This window comes from Electrophorus electricus, chromosome 3, assembly GCF_041902795.1.
Source record: "Electrophorus electricus isolate QZ-2024a chromosome 3, ASM4190279v1, whole genome shotgun sequence".
Lineage (NCBI taxonomy): Eukaryota > Metazoa > Chordata > Actinopteri > Gymnotiformes > Gymnotidae > Electrophorus > Electrophorus electricus.
The window spans coordinates 38,988,102-39,008,975 of NC_137499.1; the positions used below are offsets into that span (position 1 = coordinate 38,988,102).

Sequence of the window (20,874 nt, forward strand, 5' to 3'; positions counted from 1 at the left end):
ACTGAATCTTCTCCCTTTAAACTTACTGAAATGGATAATAAAAGTTCCGAAGGTTGTATAAAGGCTGAAGACAATAAGACAGCGCACACACCGTCATTAGTGCGAAGCCCTCTTTTGGTTTACAGGACATTTCCACACCCCAGCTGAGGTGTTGGGGCAAAGATAACGTTGGAAAAAATCCAAACGTTCTTAAAGGCTTGCTTAAAATCTTCAAAGCTATATTGTTGGAATGCCATATACTGTAATAAAAAATAAAATAAATTAATGTAGCACTCTAGGTTAAAAAATAAAGCTACTTTGTTAAAATTCAGATGTGATTTCAGCAACAATAGTCCTAGAAACCAAACATTCGCCACTTAGAGACTCAGTGGACTCACTATACGACCCAGATCCCCAGCCTTGCTAGCAAATTAGCTCGGCATACAAGTGCATCGCTGTGTACTTAATGAGTGTACCAGTTCAGTGTTATTCGTTGTGGCAGGTGAATTATAATGAATAATGAATTTAGGATCAGGAAACCCTAAGTAGCCAATCGAACAGATAACCGCTCGAGTAAACGCTTTGTAGAGCGTTTATAAAAACTTTTTATGTGTTTGGTATTGTAGGTTAACAACAGTGCCATGGAATGTTCCATGCATTTCCGAGCTTATATAGGGTTTGGTTGGGTAGTTTTGCTTAATGTAATATAATAGTAATAATCTTATATACTATTACTATAATAAAGTGAATATTGATTTGTAACTACAAATATACGACATGCGGCTGGGCTGATCGCCCATATGTTAGGCCCTACTAGTGCCAGTAGCTCCCCTTGTGAAGAAGTTCTGCTAAATGTGAGGGAGCGAGTACGTTCATTCACGTAAATGTACAGTTCAGATTCGGTAGGTAAATTCGGATAAACGTACCATCCCCCTTGCCCCCGAAAGAGAGATATTTATACAAAGAAAGGAGCGGGTGGACGTGCTGCACCTGAGAGTACGTTATACCTTAAATTTGACCTAAACCTTTGTTTTATATATAGTTTGTATTCATGATTTAATGTCAACAGCAGTACATGAAATATCCCAAAGTATCCCATTTTTAGCCTAGATAAAAATTAAATAAGCCAAACGCAATAAACACGCAAAAAATCTGTCTTCAGAGCTATCTCAGCTGATCTCAGAAAATTTATAAAAAGCGCTTTTAATCAATCAATAAATAAATGAATAAGTTGACAAGTCAAACAATTAGTCAATTAGTTTGTTGAGTAATGAACTTGGCCCAGTATTAACCTACAACCGTCCCGTTTGCCCCTAATATAACTTTCGTACGATAAGTGGTACATTCGTCATTTCTAAACCACACGCCTGGTTGACGGCGAAAAAATGACGGAGGGAATGTAGTCTGCGACAAATGTCCTAACAAAAAAATGGAATTCATATATATTTATGTATTATTCTATTATCCGGTGCGTTTGTTTTATTTCCCTTATTATGCGGGCAGACGGTCATGATTTATGTGGAAACTGTTTCTGCCAATCCAATGAATGTTATCCTAGTGACTGATGGCGAGCAGGCGAGGCTCACAGGTTGGTTACGCGATGGTCGCTTTCTGTATTATTCCTTTTTCCATAAAACATCACCTTTAGGTTCAAGATCATGATTTGTGCCGCTTCGGAGCTGCACCGGAACGTAAGCGATGCCCTTCGCAACAGATCGTTCTGCCCTCGAACGTGAAACGGAATGGTATTTGTGTCCGAGGAGCGTGTGTTTTCCTCGCCCGCCGTAGGCCTCGGCTCCGCGGCGCAGCGGCCGTTCTTAGTCTCGGTGGACGCGAAGCGGGCAAACGACTCCCAACGCGCGGGGCTTTGGCTTCTGGGTTCGCAGCTAGGAAGCGTGCCGTTACGTGTCGCTAAAACGACAACTAATAGTAAAAACCCGGCGTGTTCGTCTCGTGCCTTCCGTCTCGCCTTTTTTCCCAGCGAATTAGTCTGTAGCCGTCTAACTAGCGGCTAACACTTTCAGTGTTTATCGCGTAAGCTTGTTGCTAGCTAGCCAGGCAAATAGAATTGTACATAGCAGTTAAGCGTACGTGTAGCCGTTATAGCGTTAGGTGATGTCTTGGTAGTTTCGACATAAGGGGAACTACAAGATTTTGTCTTAAAATCGATTAATGTTCTTTGTAACGAAGAATCTTCGCTTGCTCGGTAATGTGACGTCTAGGTTGTTGGTCTGGCGAGCCGTAGCTAGCTTGCTGGCTAACTAACTGTTATTGTGACCAGTCTGCTGGCTGGAGCGCGGCAGAATCATAACAAACAAACGGATCTTTTTTTGTCAGTCTCTAAATTATTGTTTATTTTTGCCTTTGTCTCTTGTTGCCCTTAGCACGTTTGATAAGTGGTATAACTTGTATTTGGTAATTACCTTCTAATTGCCTTAATACTAATATTTATTTCACCGCATAAAGAACAATGGATGCGGTGAAATAAATATTAGTGATGTGTTTATCATTATCATCTAACTCAGTGAGCTGTGAACCATTTTATAAATCATTGTGTGCTTTGAACTTGTAAACCATATAGAAGCTAATTCGCATGGGAATCACCTCTTCTTATGCAGTGATAGCATGGATCCAGACAGTGGGGCAGACACCCAGCGAGCTCTCAGTCTGCAATGGAAGAGCTACAAGCTTGTACAGGACCCTGCCATCCGCAGGGTTGCCCAGAAGATCTACAGATACGATGGAATTTACTTCAGCGTGCCGGTATTCACTCTTGATTTTTTTTCTTATATGTCTGTATTGGTGAATATCTCAGTCAGTAATAAACTGCCTGACCATTATGTTTGTTGCCTCACAGAAACCATTAACTAATTTTGTATTTCATTGTCGGCTTGATATAGTGTCCCAGTCCTTGATCCATCTTGAAAGAATATACTTGTGTTGAGAGTATGATGGTTCTGAATCATGTTAGGAATGCTTAGTACAGTTCAGTGGTCATGTCACACTTGGACTATATGAACATGTAGGAAATGTCAAAACACTCACAGAACATTCAGCAAACCACTTGTAAAGCTGTTTTGATTTGATTTATTGCACACATTTGATTGTTGTTCAAGTGATGTTTGTTGCTACTATTTCCGTGATGTATGCATTGTGTTAATGCACCGGTATGAAACTGCTTAATTGGTACCAAAGCTTGCATATGAACAGATTAAATTTAGCATGCAGGGTACATTTTATTAAGGAACAAAAACTGGCAAACTGGCATTCATCATTCTCTATTAAGCTGCAAGGGTGCATGTGTAATTCTGTTAGCAAGAATACTGAACTGAAACCAATATTGCTATCTCAAACTGTTCTATGTCCATGTCCATTTACCACCAACTGCACTGTGAATTCCAAAAATATGTATTTGTGGGAATACGTGATTAATCATACTGCCCAGTACCCTGCTCTCTGTTTTATCTCCTGTCTCCTTCTGATTCACAGGACTCAGGGTTCCCACCTGTGGGGGAGTTACGTGACCCTCGACCACGAAGAATCTGGTCCAGGCACATAGAACTGTCTCTTCCTTTGCCCAAATTTAAGGTTTGTCCTCAGTCTGTTTTCACTGAGGTTTCCTTTAGGATTTTAGTGAATGTTTCTGTTTTTTTTAAAGATAATACTTCTTCTAGTTCAAGCATGTTCCCAGTGTAGCAGATCTGGCTGTATAGTAAAAAGCTCAGAGTGCAGAAACTAGTGGTTTTATTCAAGCTATATCTTTGAGTGCCCCACTGAGCTAGGAAGTGGATGAAGTTTGCATCAGTATTTTTTCTAAATTCTCAGCATTTCATAAAGAGTTTGGAGGTCAGTAGTACCACTCTGTCCCTCTGAGAGCAAGGCAGGTGCTGTTTGAACCTGGAAGCTGCACCATATCAACATTATTGTGTGCCACCCACCTTCCTATCACCTTACCATCTTTATTGTGCTCCGCCCATCTCTCCATCGTCTTTTAAAAAAAAAATTTAAAGATAACATTTAAATAAACGTTTCACTCCTCTGATTTACCTGCTCTTAATGATGTCTCATCTTTTCCAACAGCTGGATGAGTATTATGTGGGTCCTATTCCACTGAAGGAGGTGACATTTGCTAGGTTGAATGACAACATCAAGGAGCCCTTCCTGTTGGAGATGTGTGCCAAGTTCGGCGAGGTAGAGGAAATGGAGATCCTGTTTCACCCCAAGACCCGGAAGCACTTGGGCTTGGCCCGTGTTCTCTTCACCAGCACCAGGGGGGCCAAAGACACTGTCAAACACCTGCACAACACCTCGGTTATGGGAAACATCATCCATGCCCAGCTGGACATTAAAGGTACGAGTGTGTCTGGGCCAGTCTGCACACTGTTGTTAAGAGGTGTGTGGAAGAAACACTGTGCCCGGAAAACTGGAGATAAAAAGGATTTGTTTGTGCAGTGTGATGTCTTTTGATCTAACACTGAAAGTTACATTAGACACATTGGGATACATATTGGCATATTTCACATCTGGAATATTCACATCTGGTGCTGTTGAGTGATTTTATTTTTTATTAGTTCACATTTTTATTGAAAGTTAATTGTACTGAACATTCAGCGTTTGCTGCAGGTCATTGACAGTCCCACATGAGCGGCTTTGTTTAGCTAGCTCTCCCTGCGTAACAACCAATTTGTTTGGCACATTTGCAGGCCAGCAGAGGATGAAGTATTATGACCTGATTGTTAGTGGCTCGTGCACCCCTCAGACGGTGCCAACCGGGGGCAGAGCCCTCACCGAGAAGTTTCAGCCCCCTGCCCTGGCCCAGCCTGACACGGTAAGTGAACATGGGGAGGTGATCTCAGCCAAGAGCCTGGCACAGGGAACTTGTTGTGGTGCCTAGTTTCTCCAGTTCTGAACCCATGTGTTGGTTTAAATGGTCAGTTAGTCTCTAACTGACCTTTTAAATACTGCAGCAATGTCATGCATTCATACTTTCATAGACGACACGCCTGGTTTTGTTGTACTTTTATCGACGACTCACGTTAGCCTTTTCTCTCCACCCCCCACCCCCCCAGTCATCTGACATCAGGCGGAGGCTCTCTATAGATCAGGTGCCAGTACCCCCTCTGGGCAGTACAACGCCGTGCTCCGTGGACACTGCTTTTGGGGACCAGCGTCTGGACACACCCCCGTCCTCCCTTGGGGGGCCGTACACGCCAGGCTCCTCTGCGTCCTCCCAGGGAGGAGGCACCCCTTACACACCCCGCTCCGGTACCCCCTTCTCCCAAGACTCCGGCTACTCTGGAGCCAGGTTGGTTTTGGCAGTTATAGTGACATTTGTATGTCAGTTCTGCGAGATGTCAAATATCTCTTCGGTGAGCTTTGATGGCCTTCGTCCATGTCTGTGACATTTTAAAAGCTCTGATTGGGTCACGTCCTCGGACTTTGCTGAATGAAGCAATGGTTGCTATAGAAGGGTGACAAAGCAGTGAGTAGGAAGGCAAATCTTTTAAAAGTGCACTTTTTAAGCCATCTTGTCATGCTGTCAATGGTGAACCCTATTTGCTGAAGAAAAACATAATTGCACTCGTGCTGTTAATCTAATGGGCGCTCCGTGCACGGTACACAGAAACCTGACTCGCCCACGCTATTTTACAGCGTGCATACTGAGCAGACATGTGACAACAAAAAAACTGTGCTAAAGTGATGTAACCAGTGTTCAGAATTGCTGTGTTGTGCACTATTAAAGTTCTGCTGTTACTGAATGTTTAAAAGTAGTAGGACTGTAACCACAAGAGGGTCCCCTGTGCAGAGCAGTTGAGTTATTAATGTTTGCCAAGAGCAAAAACACTGAACCTGTTTGTGTTTAAATTCTGGCTTCATTTCCTTGTTTAGCAGTGAGGCATATATTTATCATTATTAAATTAAAGATTTAAAGGGGGTAATAGATCTGCATTTGATTCTGGCTGCATTAAAATTTCACTTTTTTAAAAAATGAATTGTTGGTCCATTATTATAATATCATATAACAATATTGAATTTCATGCTGCATTGAGCAGTTAACCATTGCGGTGCCGATATTTGTTTCCTTCCACACATGAACGAGTTTCCTGTTTGTTTGTTAGGCATGCCGGATACAGTGGCGGTCCTCTGAGCAGCAGCTATGCTCCGCAGGACATGCTTCCGTCCTCCTCTTGCTCTTCCTCCACCGTGTCCTCCTCCTCAGGGTTCAAGCCTCCACGTTACTATGACGACCCCCACGGCCCTCCCCCGCAGGAGCCTCCCATGTACCACAGAGGCCGTCCCAGCTACCCGCCCCCTTCGGCGCCATTTCGCCCCGGCGAGCCTCCCTGTTACCCTCCGTATCACAACGCGGGTGGAGCAGGGATGCATATGCCACCCCACCCCCACTTGCCACCCACGGGCTCCATGTATGAGTCTCCGCCCATGGTTGAGCGAGAGAGGGACAGAGACCGGGACCGAGAGAGGGGGTCTAGAGATAGGGATCGAGACAGGGACAGCGGGGGGCGTTATGGAGGGTCTCGGCGTTCCTCCTACCACCATCAACAGGACGTAAACTCTTCATCTGGCTCCTCCTCCAAATCCTCCTACCATTCCCACCACTCCCATCACTCCCACCACCCAGAGCGGCGGGAGGAACGGGACGGCAGGCCGTACCGGCGGGACAGCTCGGGGTCCCGCTCCGGAGACCACGGAAGGCACCGGAACCACCACCACCACTCCCACAACCACCACAGCCGCCGGCGGAGCAGCAGGGACCGCGACTGGGAGAGGGACAGGGACCGGGACCGAGACGGAGACTTCTCCAACAGCTCCGACCCTCGATACGGAGGCCACGCCAACCCCAGCCTTCGCTCCTCCAACAGTCTCTCGCCTCCGCCTGCCTCCGCCTCGTATGGCGGGTACGCTCCTCCCAAAGACCTGCCCTCTCAAGATGCCCCTTCCTCATCCCGGTTGGAACCCTCGCCATCCTTCCGGAGCCAACACAGTGGTGTGGGTGGAGGCGAAAGGGGCTCGTCGGCGGGCGGAGGCTTGGACAACGACTACCGCGGCCACCCTCACCACGCGCCCCTGCCTCCGCCCCCTCCCCCTCCGCCCCCTCCCCTCCCACCTGCGTCCGTCATTGCGGCCGCCGTGGCCGAGACTCTCGGCTCTCTGGACTTCGGGCAGGAGAGCCCCGTCCTGGAGGAGCAGTGGACCAAGGCCAAACGCAGGCCCAGCACTCCTCCACAGCCCCCGCGGACCCCTCCGCCCTCGTCTCCCCCGCACGCCTCCGTCCCGTCGTCCTCCACCTCCCCGTCCTCCACCTCTCTGCCCCACCACCTCTCCTCGTCCTCCGCCGCGGCCTCCCTCTCCCCGCCCCTCCCCCAGCGAGACTCCTCCCCAGAGCCGGACTCCACCAACGAGAGCCTCCCGTTCGTCCACCACAGCAGCAGTTTGGACTCGCGTATCGAGATGCTGCTGAAAGAGCAGAAGGCCAAGTTCTCCTTCCTCGCATCGGACGACGACGAAGAGGAGGAGAAGGAGGCGGAGCGGGAGGTGGAGAGTGAGGAGAAGAAAGCGCCCGGGGGAGACGCCGAAGGAGAGCCGGCTAAGCGGAGGCCGCAGGACGGGGAGAGGGTGAACCCCGTGAGACAGGGCGAGGGTGAGGGTGGCCAGCCGAGGAGACGAGCGGACCGAGACGGGCGCAGGAGCCGGACGAGGAAGCGGGCGACAGCAGGTAGGAGTGGAGGCCCTGAGCCTCAGCACGCCGCAAGGAGGAGGTCCACCTCTGACCACAAACGTTGCCCGATACCTATCCGTGTGTACCTTCGCGTTTGTGTACGTTGTAACGTGTGACGTGATATAAAGTCATGCTTACGTAGTGTCTTTCTCAGTACGCTTTATAATCAATGCACTGCACAACGCTTTGACATCCGGTCAACGCCACAGTGAGACAGTCATGCTGAAGCCCGGTTCCAACCCGACGTGTCGTTGCAGCTCTGGCAGCAGGCGGTGCAGCTGAAGGCCACAAGAGCCCCGCAGAAGTGGTCCCCCTCGTCCCCTCGGCGTCCGACTCGCCGCAGGCCCAGGTGGTCCTGCCCCAGGAGGACCACGCCCACGCGGCCTCCGATACACCCAAGGGCGCCGCCGCCCACACTCCGCCCGCATACAATGGAGAGGGACAGGTAAGCAACCTGCCGGCGAGGAAATGAGTCGTTCAGACTGCTGGCCTTAAATGCAGAGCCACCCGCTGTTCCGTAGAGATCACTGAGATTACAGTCCTCGGCTTTATCCAGGCTTTTGTTTTGTGCTCTTTTTTGTTGGGTATGAAAGGGAACAGTCGGTTCCCTACAGATGCGCGGTTTTTGCTTGTTCTCTTAAGTCAGTGTTAGCTAGCAAGTGCACTGTACGTCGTTGCAGTAAAAATGCCGATGCGTTTTTATTGGTAAATAGAAGTGGTTGCTTAATTTTGACCTCCGTGTTTTGAGTTTCCTGTAAATTCTGATCTTGTACAGTGAATTTTGAAATAGCCATTTTAACTTTTCGCACAAGTGCGCTCACCGCATCGACACACCGAGGCAAAGCAAGTTTATTTATATAGCACTGTTCATACGGCGGCAGTTCAGCGTGCTTGTAACACACACCCCACGCCCCTCATATGGCAGGGTTTCAGTACTAGGCTTGTGTGTTTAGAGGAAACGTGGGCTCACTGTTTCAGTGTGAAGGCAGAAGGTGTTTCCAGTGTACATACACTGCAGTGGCCAGTTGTGGAATTCCACTGATCCCTATGTTACAGTAACGCTGGATCTTTGTCCTTCCTCCCTTCTCCAGCCATCTCCACACTCATCCGGGGAAGACATGGAGATCTCGGACGAAGAAGACGACGAAGGCGTCGCCATGGCGGCGCCGCACGCTTCCTCCACGGCCCCCGCCGCCGCCGCTTCGTCCTCCTCGTCTCCTGCCGCGTCCTCCCAGTCGGCGCTTCCGTCCCAGACCCCGGACCCGTCCGCCAGTCCCCCTCCGGACAGCACGCAGCACTTCAACAGCAGCATGGGCCTCCCGCCCATCCCCTCCTACCCTCCCCACCTGCCCCCTCCGCCCCCTCCCGGCTTCTCCCTCCAGCCGCCCCCGCCCCCCGGCATCCCGCCCCCCCTGCCGCACATGGAGCTCCACCCGGAGTACCCTCCGCCCCTGTCCCACCACATGTACGACTACACCAACTCCGTGGAGCTGATGAGCCAGTACAGCGGCATGTCCTTCCAGATGCAGACGCAGATGCTCAGCCGCCTGCACCAGATGCGGGTGTCCAGCGGCAGCGGCTCCACGGCGCCCCCTCCTGGCGATCACCCGCCTGCCTCGGAATACCCCCCCTCTTACCATCTCCACTCTATGCCCCCTCCTCACGCGCCTCCTCCCCATCCCCACCACCCTTACATGGACCAAGATGGGGCCGCGGGAAACCACTACGACCAGGACCACCGCTACATGCCCCCGCACATCTCGTACGCGTACCCAGACCCCCATTCTGCCCAGCTGCCCCTGCCCCACCATCACGCCGTCCCTCCCCCGCATCCCCCCTGGCCCCCACACGTCCTGCCGCAGCACTACCCTGCCCACTATCCCCCGCCGGGGTACGGCGCGGCGCCAGGCGTAGAGGGCGATCGGTATGGGACGGAGGGTAGCCCGATGGCCGTGGTGGGCCAGAACCCCCACGAGGCCACGGTGCAGCAGGTGCTGGCTTCCCTGATCGAGGAGATGAAGAACATCATGCAGAGAGACTTGAACCGCAAGATGGTGGAGAACGTCGCCTTCGGCACCTTCGACGAGTGGTGGGAGCGCAAGGAGAGGAAGGCCAAGGTGAGGGAGGGAGAGGGTGGAGGTATGAGTAGGTAGAGGGTGGAGCTGAGTTATGGTCCTGTCTGGTCTGTACAGTCTTTCTTCAAGCTGTGATATGATTGTGTTATAGTCTGATCATACAAAAGTGCTGAACACAGGAAAGGTTCCACCTGCTAAGACACAGAGAGAAACACGTGGAGTTTTGAAGTAGTAGTCATTGTTTTTTTTGGGGGGGGGGGAAAGATGCACTTTTTCTACCGATTTCAAATGCAAGATAAATCACAAGCTGACTTTCACTCAGCAGTCAGTAGTCTGATTAAAAACAAGCCTGCTGATTTCGTTTTAGTTCATGTATTGGAGCCGAAATTCAACCATTTGTCATAACGAGCTAGAATCATTTGAAGAAATGTGCCTCACTATATATAAGGGCAGTCATTGCTGAAAGAAAATTCTCTCTCTCTCTCCTCTCTCTCTCTCCCCACCCCAGCCTTTCCAGACAGCGCTGCGAGGCGTGTCGGTGGTGCGGGAGGAGGAGAAGAAGGAGGACAAGGTGAGCAGCCGGCCGCGTGAGCCCCTCATGTCTCTGGTGGACTGGGCCAAGAGCGGAGGCATGGAGGGCTTCTCCCTGCGGGGGGCGCTGCGCCTGCCCTCCTTCAAGGTGCGTAGCCTTTACTTCCCTGAAATAAACACAAACGTAAATACGACGACATAAGCAGGTGAATTACATTTTCCTCTTTTGGCCGAGTTTTTCGCTTCATACACAGGTAAGGATATTATTTTAGTGTAAACTGGGAAAAGGGTCTTCCTCAGTGTACCCAGTTAGAAATGATTTAGAATTGCACACATGCATTTTGTGGTTAATGAAGATGACATGAACTCGCCAGGATTACACGGTCCTTCGCCGTGAGAATGACAACAGTGGTTCATTGGACAGGACCCTGATTGGCTGGCTGGATTGATTTGATGTGAGTGGGCGTTTCTTTCCCAGGTGAAGAGGAAAGCGCCTCAGGAACTGGCTGATGATGTATCTCTGAAAAGAGCCAGACCTTCCACTCCACCCGACGAGGAAGATGAAGGTGAAGCCCTTGTCGTCTTTTCAGGCTGAAAATGGAGTAACCACAAGTACAATAGTCTTGTTTAGTTTCTGCCACCTTAACTTGGAGGGGCACAGCCATACGAATGTAACAGCAAGGGTAGTTCTTTCTCTCCCCACTGTTGGATTGAGCTCTCCTCGAAACACTTTGTGGTTGTGTGTGTGGTGTGTGTTGCCCCTCCTGCGTCTCGTCTCAGACTCGTACCAGGGTAAGGCAACGGGTAGCGCCGGCCGTCCTGAGGAGAGTCGGCCTGGTGACAGAGACGCCGCTCGCCGGAGAAAGAGAGCCAGGGCTCGCAAGCCTTACGACCTGGACAGCGAGGGCGAAGAGACCTCGGATGAATCGTCTTCTGAAAAGGTGTGTTTGCGCGCGCGTGTGTGTGTTTTAGTTAATTTAATCCAAGATGGATTTTTTATACCATTTTATTCTCGAGACCGGACTAAATATATATGGTTATTGGGAATAAACATTTAACCGGCAGTTATGCAGCACATATTGTCTTCTCATTTAGTTTTTAATGTAATGACTCTTTTTTTTTTTTCCATTTGAGGTCAAAAAGAATCCAGTACTGTTGTTTCTTTAGTGGACGCTAGATGGCAGCAGAGTGCCTTGGCTGACTCTACACCTCGCAGGCTGTTGGAGCTCTTGTAGTGTGTTAGTGGCATTATAAATGATCAGTGATGAGAGTTTTGTTTGTGTGTTGCTAGGAGGAGGAGGATGACAGCGATAAAGATGAGTCGGAAGGTGAGTGATTTTATGAAGTGCTTAATTTTATCAGCTGGGAAGTACATGTACAACTATTTTACTTAAAATCTAAAATAAATTTGATTATATTTCTTTCTTTTAATGTCTTCCGCCCCAGATGAAGCTCTCAGCGCAGACAGCGATGATGAGAGCATCTCCTCTTCATCGGGAAGCTCGTCGTCCTCTTCTTCCTCTTCCTCTTCCTCGTCGTCTTCCTCCTCATCCGAAGATGAGGAGGATGATGAGATTGAGCGGGCAGGGGAGAGCGAGGGCTTGGATACCATGGATGAGTCCACGATGGACAGCTTGGCTCTGGACATGGAGAAAGAGCAGAAGTACGTACACACGAGATTGTTTATACTCATTAATAAACGAGTGGAGCGCCTGGTTAACATCGTGACCGTCTGTCTCACAGGGAGAAAATAAGCGCCGTCCAGTCAGCCACGGCGGCTGTGCAGGATGAATCGGGTAAGCCTGACAGTCCCAGCCCTCCACCTGGACCGACCAGCCAGTAACCACCGACCTGAACTTGTAACATCGTTTCCTCTTTCTTTTCTGTCTCGCCCATCTGTTTTCCTGAAACCAGAAGACAAGACGGCAGCTGCTGCAGCGGTGGATCGCCGGCCCTCCTCCCCTATCCTGCCTCCCCTCAAGAAACGACGCAAGACCGTGTCATTCTCCATGGAGGAGAGTGAGGTGAAGCCCGGCACGCCCCCGCCGGCTGAGCCGCTGTCTCAGACCTTCCTCCTCTCTCCCGTCAAATCTCAGCCTCCGGATGTGCTCACAGCGACCTCGCCCGGAGCCACGTCCACTGGCGTCGCCCCACCCACGTCCTCCAAACCCCTCCCCATGCTTCGCCCCTTTGCCTCGCGCCCGGGCAATGCCCTCTCCCCCTCCCCGGCCCCTGTTCTCACCGTGCCGCCCCCAGTGCGTGCTCTCCGACCGGAGGAGCCCAGGAAGAGCCCCGGCCCCGCTCACTCCCCGCAGGCTGCTCCTGCCAAGACCCCCGCCAGACGAGGGCCCGGGAAAGACTCCCCCAGAGCCCCTGCTGCCCCTGTCTGTCTCACGGTCCAGAACCTCCCGCTGGACCACGCCTCGCTGGTCCGAGTGGCCTACGAGGAGCCTGCCCCCGCTCCGGCGATGCCCACGCAGAAGGGCCGCCCCCGCGGCCGCCCCCGGACGGTTAGCCAGTCGGCCTCCACCCCTCCTCCGCACCCTGTGCTGCTGGAGGAGGAGGAGGAGGACGAGGAGGAGGAGCGGCTGGAGCAGAGGCTGAGGCTCCGGGAGCAGTTGGGTGCATCCAGCCTGCTGCAGCTGGCCACCGCAGCCCCGCACGACCTCTCCGTGCTGGCCGACGTGGCCTTAAACATGGACACCGACGCAGACGTGGACTCGGAGGAGACGGAGACCTCGGACGAGGCCGAGGAGCACAAGTTTGAGGAGGAAGAGGGGGGCCTGTATGCTCCTTACCCACGGTTCCCCCTGCTGGATCTGGAGGGCATGTTCATCCTGCAGGAGCACAACTACTCCAAATTCCTCACTGTCCTTGCTGCTCCTCCTCTCACGCCCTCCCTAAAGAGGGCAAAGCAGGACCCCACTGTTTTACTCCCCGCGGACCTCAATCAGCACGGCGTGCAGGAGGCGCCGGAGGAGGTCATTGGAGATGCTCAGCTGGGCAGGGTGGACGCGGCAGACTACTTTGGCCCTCTGGGGGCCCTCCCCGGGGTGGGCCTCGTCTGCGAGGCCAGGGATTCGACCGAGGCCCTCAGTCCGGCTTCCAAACGGAGAGCGTTGCTCAAAAGAGAGGAGGAGCTTGAGAGAGGGAAGACTAAAAAGAGAACTAGGAAAGACAAGAAAGAGAATGAGACCGTGAACCTACAGCCCACCAAGAAAGAAGAACAGGCCAAGAGACAGAGGAAAAGGAAGTTAGAGGTGTGTGTGTGTGTGTGTGTGTGTGTGTGGTATTTTGTGCATATGCAGTTTTTGTGGTTTTTGCGAAAATAACGCAAAAAACGTTACTTTTGAAATAACGCAAAAAAATTCACTTCCCCTTGAATTAAGTCCATCGTCTCCATATCTGTACAAATATTTCTGATGCAAGTCAGTAACTGATATTTCTCTCTCTGTGTGTTCAGCGTTTCTGTTGCAACAGCCTGAGGTGAACGGTTACCTCTGTACAGGCTGGCCTCTGATCTAGAGTTTAATTTCCTTTGTGGCTGGTTACTGGCATCCATAGTGATCAAAACACCGACATTTGTTTTATTGCAGCGTCACCCAAACCAGTACTCTCAAATTTCCACTTTTCCTAACCATAAATTTATCAACAAACAAAGGAACCTGTAGTAACCTTTTAAGAACTTGAATGTAGAGGGTGAGGTGAGAACAGCAGTGGTTTACTTTTAGAGGGCTTATTTAATCATTGCACTTTATTGCAATACCAGAACTGCATATTAAGTCATATTATTGATGACTTAACAGAAGATGCATTGACTGACGCGTAACCGTCATCCTTGCCCCTGCAGGACCTGGAGGAGGACGTGGACGTGGAGGAGCTGGAACCGGCCGATCTGTCCAGCTCTAGCTCGGACTCCGCCGACTCTGACTTTGGCCTGGACGACTCACTCGCGTTCGAGCGCGAGGAGGTGAGGAAGAGCGAGCGCCTCTTCCTCCAGGAGGCTGGTGTGACCCCATCCACCCAGAGGCGGGCCAAGCAGCCCGTGCTGGGGGCAGAGCTCCTGGTCCCGGAGGCGCGGCGCACATTTGACCACCGCAGCGAATTTGAGCAGATGACCATCCTGTACGACATTTGGAACAGCGGCTTGGACCTGGAGGACATGAGACTGCTGAAGAGCACCTACGAGAAGCTGCTGCAGGATGACCACAACACGGACTGGCTCAACGACACGCACTGGGTCCCTCACCCCAATATCCTTCCTGCTCATCCTGGTCAGCGAGATGTAGAGAAACTCACGCGTGGCTAATCCATAGCAGCTCGGGCTGTTTGACACCGTGTCTTAGGGACCTTGTTGTGGTGTGCACAAGGAAAACTGAAGCCCTTACGTCTCCTGTCTTCAGTGTTGTGCTTCTTGCTACCTTCAGCCATGCTTGTGTGCTCCCAGCAGCCGCAGCTCTCCACAGTGCTTAGCGCTGCCCTTAGCCTTTCATGCATGAAATCAGTGTCCAGTGGGGCTAAGTAGCCTCCTGATTGGTTAGTATAGCCGGAAAATGATGGTTTTCTACTGATTATGGAGTTCAACTGTTTAATGTCATTCAAAGTCTTCATAAAAAACACCTTACTTTAATAGTTCTATCTTGAGAAAATGCACTCTATGCAAAGAAAAGTGTAAACCCATTCACTTCCAGCTATTCAACGTGGAATAACATTTGCAGACAGGGAGGTTTAGATTTGGTGTCCTGTGGAGACATTCTTCCCCGGAGGTTGTGCTTTTGACCCTTGACCTTGGGCTGCACTCACCAACATCCCGAACCCTCGTCGACGGAAGAAGGCACTGGACGGGCAGCTGCGAGAGCACGTGACGGGCTGTGCCCGCAGCGAGGGCTACTACGCCATCAGCCGCAAGGAGAAGGACGTCTACCTGGATCTGGACCTCCCCGAGGCCGTGCAGGAGGCCATGGACTATGACATAGCGGTACGTGCTTACCTTGAATTTTAGCCTCGTAAGGGGCAGCTTCTGCAAGGCGGGAGGGGTCAGAGGGGTACGTTATTTTGTTGTTTGTTGTGTAAAGCAGGTCAGTACTGATGTCTTGACACTGACATTTTTGGCATTTAGCTAATGCTTTTATCCAAAGTGACTTATAATTATGATTGAGTACAACTTGAGCAATTGAGGGTTAAGGGTCTTGCTCAGGGGCCCAGCAGTGGTGGAGCTTGAACCAGCAACCTTCCAAGTACCTTAACCTTACAAGCCAAGTACCTCAACCGCTGAGCTACCACATTTTGCATATATGGTCTTTAACTGACGCTTTTATCCAAAGTGACTTAACAAGGGTTAAGGACCTTGCTCAGGAGCCCAACAGTAGCAACTTGGCAGCAGTGGGGCTTGAACTGGCAAAAATCTGATTACTAGAGTACCTTAACCACTGAGCTACCACTGTACTTGACAGTTTGCTCTCCTCTCCCCAACAGGGCTCAAACCGCCTGCTGTCTGAGAGGCGTTCGGAGCAGCGCCGCCTCCTCAGTGCCATCGGCACGCCCGCCGTGATGGACTCAGATCTGCTCAAGCTCAACCAGCTCAAGGTGAAGCCTTGACCGCCGCTTATCAGCCGCTGCGTTGATTACAGAAGAGCTCTCCCTTTGTTCGCGTGTCTGAAAGGCCCCTTGGCTTGCCTGCAGACAGAGGAGCCGTGTTCGTGCCTCCCCGGTTTTAGACTCAAGTTTAAGCAGAATCTGAGGAACGGATTTAAATCAGTTTAGGTACAAAGCTGCAACTTGTTGTTGCATGAAAGCTCCCTCTTTTAGAAGTCCAGGCAGCATGGCTGTGTCAAGCACAGGGTCATTTACCATCCAGCCTTTGTGTGCTGAAGGTCAGCACTACACTGCAGGAATCAAGCACTTGCGCTGGTCCTGACCTTTTGTGTTCTTCATTCTAGTTGCAGGTCACCAATACTAGAAAAGGACTTATTTAGGACTTTCTTTGTGTTGCTAACATACTTTGTGAAGCAGCCAGTGTTGAGTATCGCATTCTGTTTACAGATGTACTAATGCTATTGTTACTTTGCTTTAACGGAAGTACGACCCTTCCTGAGAGGAAAGGACTCTGGTGTGTTTCCCGCTGTTTGTCTTTTCAAGTTTATTCGTCACATACATAGTCATACACAGTATAACTCGCAGTGAAATGGTGGACAGTGCTCTGTCCAAACTGAGGAAAAGAAAACAGGGGTGCATAGAGAAATATAGATATTCTATATATGTTATATATTTCTCTTTGCATATATATATATATATATATATATATATATATATATATATATATATATATATATATATATATATATATATTCTCTTTGCATATATATATATATATATATATATATATATATATATATATATATATATATATATATATGTATATATATATGTATATATATATGTATGTATATATATATATATATATGTATGTATATATATATATATATATGTATGTATATATATATATATATATATGTATATATATATATATATATATATATGTATATATATATATATATATGTATATATATATATATATATATGTATATATATATGTACAAAATATATATGTATATATATATATGTACAAAATATATTAACAATGTATTTACAATATATGTATATTATGATTATATACACAATGTTCAATGTATATGGTTGTGTGTGTGTATATATGTACACAATCTACAGAATGTACAGATCTTCCCTTTCTTCCCTTTTGTTGACTCAGAAATTAACTAGTACAGATCAACCTAACTGGAGGAGTGTGGCAGGGCTCTCGTGTGTGTGTGTGTGTGTGTGTGTGTCCTCCACTTTCTCATGTTTGTCTCATAAATGTCTCACGTGTCCTGCGCTGTGTCTCGCCACGCAGTTCCGCAAGAAGAAGCTGCGTTTCGGCCGCAGCCGCATCCACGAGTGGGGCCTGTTCGCCATGGAGCCGATCGCCGCCGACGAGATGGTCATCGAGTACGTGGGCCAGAACATCAGACAGGTGAAGCTGCTCTCTGCTGCATTTACACAACGGGTGATGGGCGACCTGCCACGGGAGGTGCGGTCATACTTGCAATGTAACACGGCGGCGGGCAAGATGGTCGAGCTCATGGAGAGGGAGAGATCTGTTAAATGATTGGATACATGGTTTAGAATGCAGCCGATGGGTGCTCAGGAGCTGTATTTAAGTGCGGGGCTTGTTGTCGTGTCGTCAGATGGTGGCAGACAATCGGGAGAAGCGCTACGCCCAGGAAGGGATCGGCAGCAGCTACCTGTTCCGTGTGGATCATGACACCATCATCGACGCCACCAAATGTGGCAACCTGGCTCGCTTCATCAACCACTGCTGCACTGTAAGCACGCACACATGCACTCATTCACAAAAGCATGGTGATGGAGTGCAGCCCTAAAAATGCACCCTAAAATACAGAGATGCACGATCACTACAGGTATCACACAGCTGAATTTATTTTTAAGAGACCAATTAGTCAAAAGCTCATGACGGTGAATCTGAACTGATTCAGAACTCCTGTTGCTCTTGGTGCATATCAAGACTTTCTTCCATAAGTACACAGTTCACACTGTTGTTCCTGCATTTCAACTTTTAGTTCTTTCCACACTCTAGCATATACCCATTTAACACTAGTGATGGACTAACCATGTCTGGAACATAGAGAAGACTACACTGTGTTTAAGCAGACAGATTTAATCACAGATTCAGTGTAATCCTTGACCACCTTTTCAGGTTTTTCTTCTGGTCCAGCTCCTCACATACCTGAACCAGGTAATCAGGCCAAGGTGTGTTGAGACCTGGAGCAGAACAAAAACCCGTGTCATTGGGTGGTCGTGGGGGGGCTGGGGTGGAGTTGTGATTGCCTTGGTGGTTGGCTTTGAGACTTGTCTGAAAGCTCTCCTGTAGGGCTAGGATTATAAGAACCCCTCACCAAGGATGATGGGGGAAATCCAGGGTGTCTATCCTGAAGGCACATCGACAGCATGCAGGGTTTACGCCCAGAGAGTTCTGGCACCACCCAGCCTTTAGAATGTGAAGTATATATAAGCTTATAATTATAGTTATTTTGGTCGTGCCAGCTTTGTTGCTACATGCCAGGATAGAGTCGGTAAAGTACTGCTTATCAACATCGATACAGAGTTGAATGTTCAGAGCCCATTGCCGTGGCGCTGGGGCCCAGGAGGAGGTAGGAGTATCCAGCTCTGCTGAGGTGCAGCTGCTCCTCTGAATGCCCACTGATAAGGGCCATTAACTGCTCTTGCATAAGAGCTTTCTCGGGAAGGAAGACTGCTTGTCAGTGTAGGGTCAAGAACGTGGCCTGGACGTGTCAGAAAACCAAGGCCATTCCTACAGCTTGTCATTTAGGTCATATAATGAAGGTCATATAATTAATTTGACTCATTGTGAAGAGTGCCTTTTTGGTCTGTCTGCATGGAAAAGTAGTTTCAGTGCCAATGATGTATTTTGGGATATTTTTGTTCCAGCGTAATATTGGAATTGGTTTTGGTTTACAGTATTTCCTTTCTTCAGAGGAGGCATCAGGTTACATTGCCAATGATCTGTGTTTTAGGTTTTTCTAGCAGATTGGCCATTACTGACTGTGAACCAAAATAATCCTCATCCTCTTGTTTCCTAGCCAAACTGCTACGCAAAGGTGATTACCATCGAGGCTCAGAAGAAGATCGTCATCTATTCCAAGCAGCCTATCGGAGTTAATGAAGAGATCACGTATGACTACAAGTTCCCCATCGAGGAGAACAAAATTCCCTGTCTTTGTGGGACGGAGAATTGCAGAGGGACTCTCAACTAAAGCCTACGTTTCAGCTTTCTCAGTTTCCCACTCTCATCCGCCACTGGAGGAGACTGTTGGCAGGGGCTCATGGGTAGTATAGTTAATAGCTTTATTAAGTTACAGTAATAGCCACATGGCAACAGGCGAACGATGAAGTCCGTTACATACACTCGGCTTACCGTATGTATTATTAGAGATGCACTGCGTGTCAGACTGTTGTTGCAGCTGCTGGACGCCGTCGTGGCAGTGATTGAAAAAAGGGTTCAGAGGCGGGAGTCTCCATGGCGATGTCAGCACCTCTGACCCGCAAATTGCAGCCTCCACCCAGCTGAGTTTTTGGTTTGGTGTATATTTAGAGGCCTGTGTGCTAGAGAGGTGTTAAGTGACAGCAATGGCTGATGTGCGCACAAAATTGAACGGGTGGGGGGGGGGGGGGGTTCAGGGTTTTGGCTGAGGAATATTTCTACATCAGCAGTTTGTTTTTGTTTTCCTCCCATTAATGTTTGCAAGATAGTTGTATCCACATCCTCCCTTCCACAATAACAATTGCTATTGATTTTATTTATTTTTATAATAATCATTATTATTATTCCCCCCCCCCCCCCCCAAATTGGCTGTGTGAAAGAGGTTTTCAGTGAAGTACTCAGTGCTCTCATACTTTTCTGTGGACTGTGTGTAAAACCCTTTATATGGTGCCCTACGTAGATATCAGACAGGCAGTTTTCACACTGTTTAGGACAGCTTTTGTGTGTGTGTGTGTGTGTGTGTGTGTGTGTGTGTGTGTGTGTGTGTGTGTGTAAAAGGGTAATAGTCTTTTTCTTTTTTTAAGAAGTCAGAGGAGTGTTTGGAAACAATAAGCTGGAATGTCGAACAGCTTAGTTTGGATTTGGATTTTATTTTTGTTTAGTTTTTTTGTGGACCAATGCATACCTTGTATTTATCAGACACAATAAGGAGTGTGCACTGGGAGGAGGTGCACTTCACAATCCTGTACTGCAGTCAGTAGGAGCTTGTGCCACCTTATTGTATTTGGTGTTGTGGCTTGGTGGGGGGCATGGTAAATCTGACACAAAGAGGAGGTGCTTTGCGATCTGTTGCTGTTGTGATTGGTCGGCTCTCAGCTCTCAGCCTGTGGTGTTTGTATAGATGTTTGCCAGTTAACTTAATATTTTTCCCCCCTGGTTTTAGTCTTTATTTTAGCTACTTTTTAACTTGGCCCCCATCAGCATTTTGTTCCTTATTTGAAAGGAAACCAAACGTGTAATATATGTAGAGTCATGGCAGCCTCAGTAAAAACTGACCCTCAAAGATCAAAAGGATACAAAGGACAAAAAAAATGGAAAGAAATACATGTAAATATTGTAGAGGTGTTTGTTTCTCGTAGAAACACACTGGTTCCAGTCTGTAAATATGTTCTTCATTTTCCTACTTTCCCATCGAGAGAAGAAATTGTACATACCTATCATTCGGTTATCTTGTTTTTTTGTTTTTTTCTTTAATGTTTTATTTTAATATTATTTGCAATATTTTTCTTGTATTAATGCGTTGGACCCTTTATTAATGGTGCATTAAAATATTTTTTAAAAAACTGAGCAGTTGACCAAGAAGTATTTCTCTTCCTCTAACTTGATTTAAACAAGGTTGATGGCTTTGTAAAACATGATTTATCTTCAAGTAGTGTTTACATTTTATCCAGTGTGACCATGGTGAGTCTACA

General features: G+C 48.6%; 1 protein-coding gene across 2 annotated transcripts; it reads left to right on the forward strand.

Moving 5' to 3' along the window:
- The first annotated feature begins 1,442 nt into the window (after positions 1–1,442).
- On the forward strand, positions 1,443–20,749 carry setd1a (SET domain containing 1A, histone lysine methyltransferase). Of its 2 annotated transcripts, none has more exons than XM_027015713.3 (22): positions 1,443–1,567; positions 2,598–2,742; positions 3,469–3,567; positions 4,060–4,330; positions 4,683–4,807; positions 5,049–5,284; positions 6,099–7,714; positions 7,975–8,162; positions 8,809–9,834; positions 10,301–10,471; positions 10,802–10,889; positions 11,104–11,264; positions 11,615–11,651; positions 11,770–11,986; positions 12,067–12,119; positions 12,238–13,583; positions 14,174–14,576; positions 15,123–15,301; positions 15,799–15,909; positions 17,234–17,353; positions 17,568–17,705; positions 19,002–20,749. In XM_027015713.3, the coding sequence occupies exons 2-22, from the start codon at positions 2,605–2,607 to the stop codon at positions 19,173–19,175; spliced, it is 6,897 nt and encodes a 2,298-aa protein (XP_026871514.2). In that variant the 5' UTR covers positions 1,443–1,567; positions 2,598–2,604; the 3' UTR covers positions 19,176–20,749. The 2 variants fall into 2 exon arrangements, with proteins under 2 accessions (XP_026871514.2, XP_035386324.1); XM_035530431.2 differs by lacking the exon at positions 1,443–1,567 and adding an exon at positions 1,589–1,670.
- Positions 20,750–20,874: the final 125 nt, after the last annotated feature.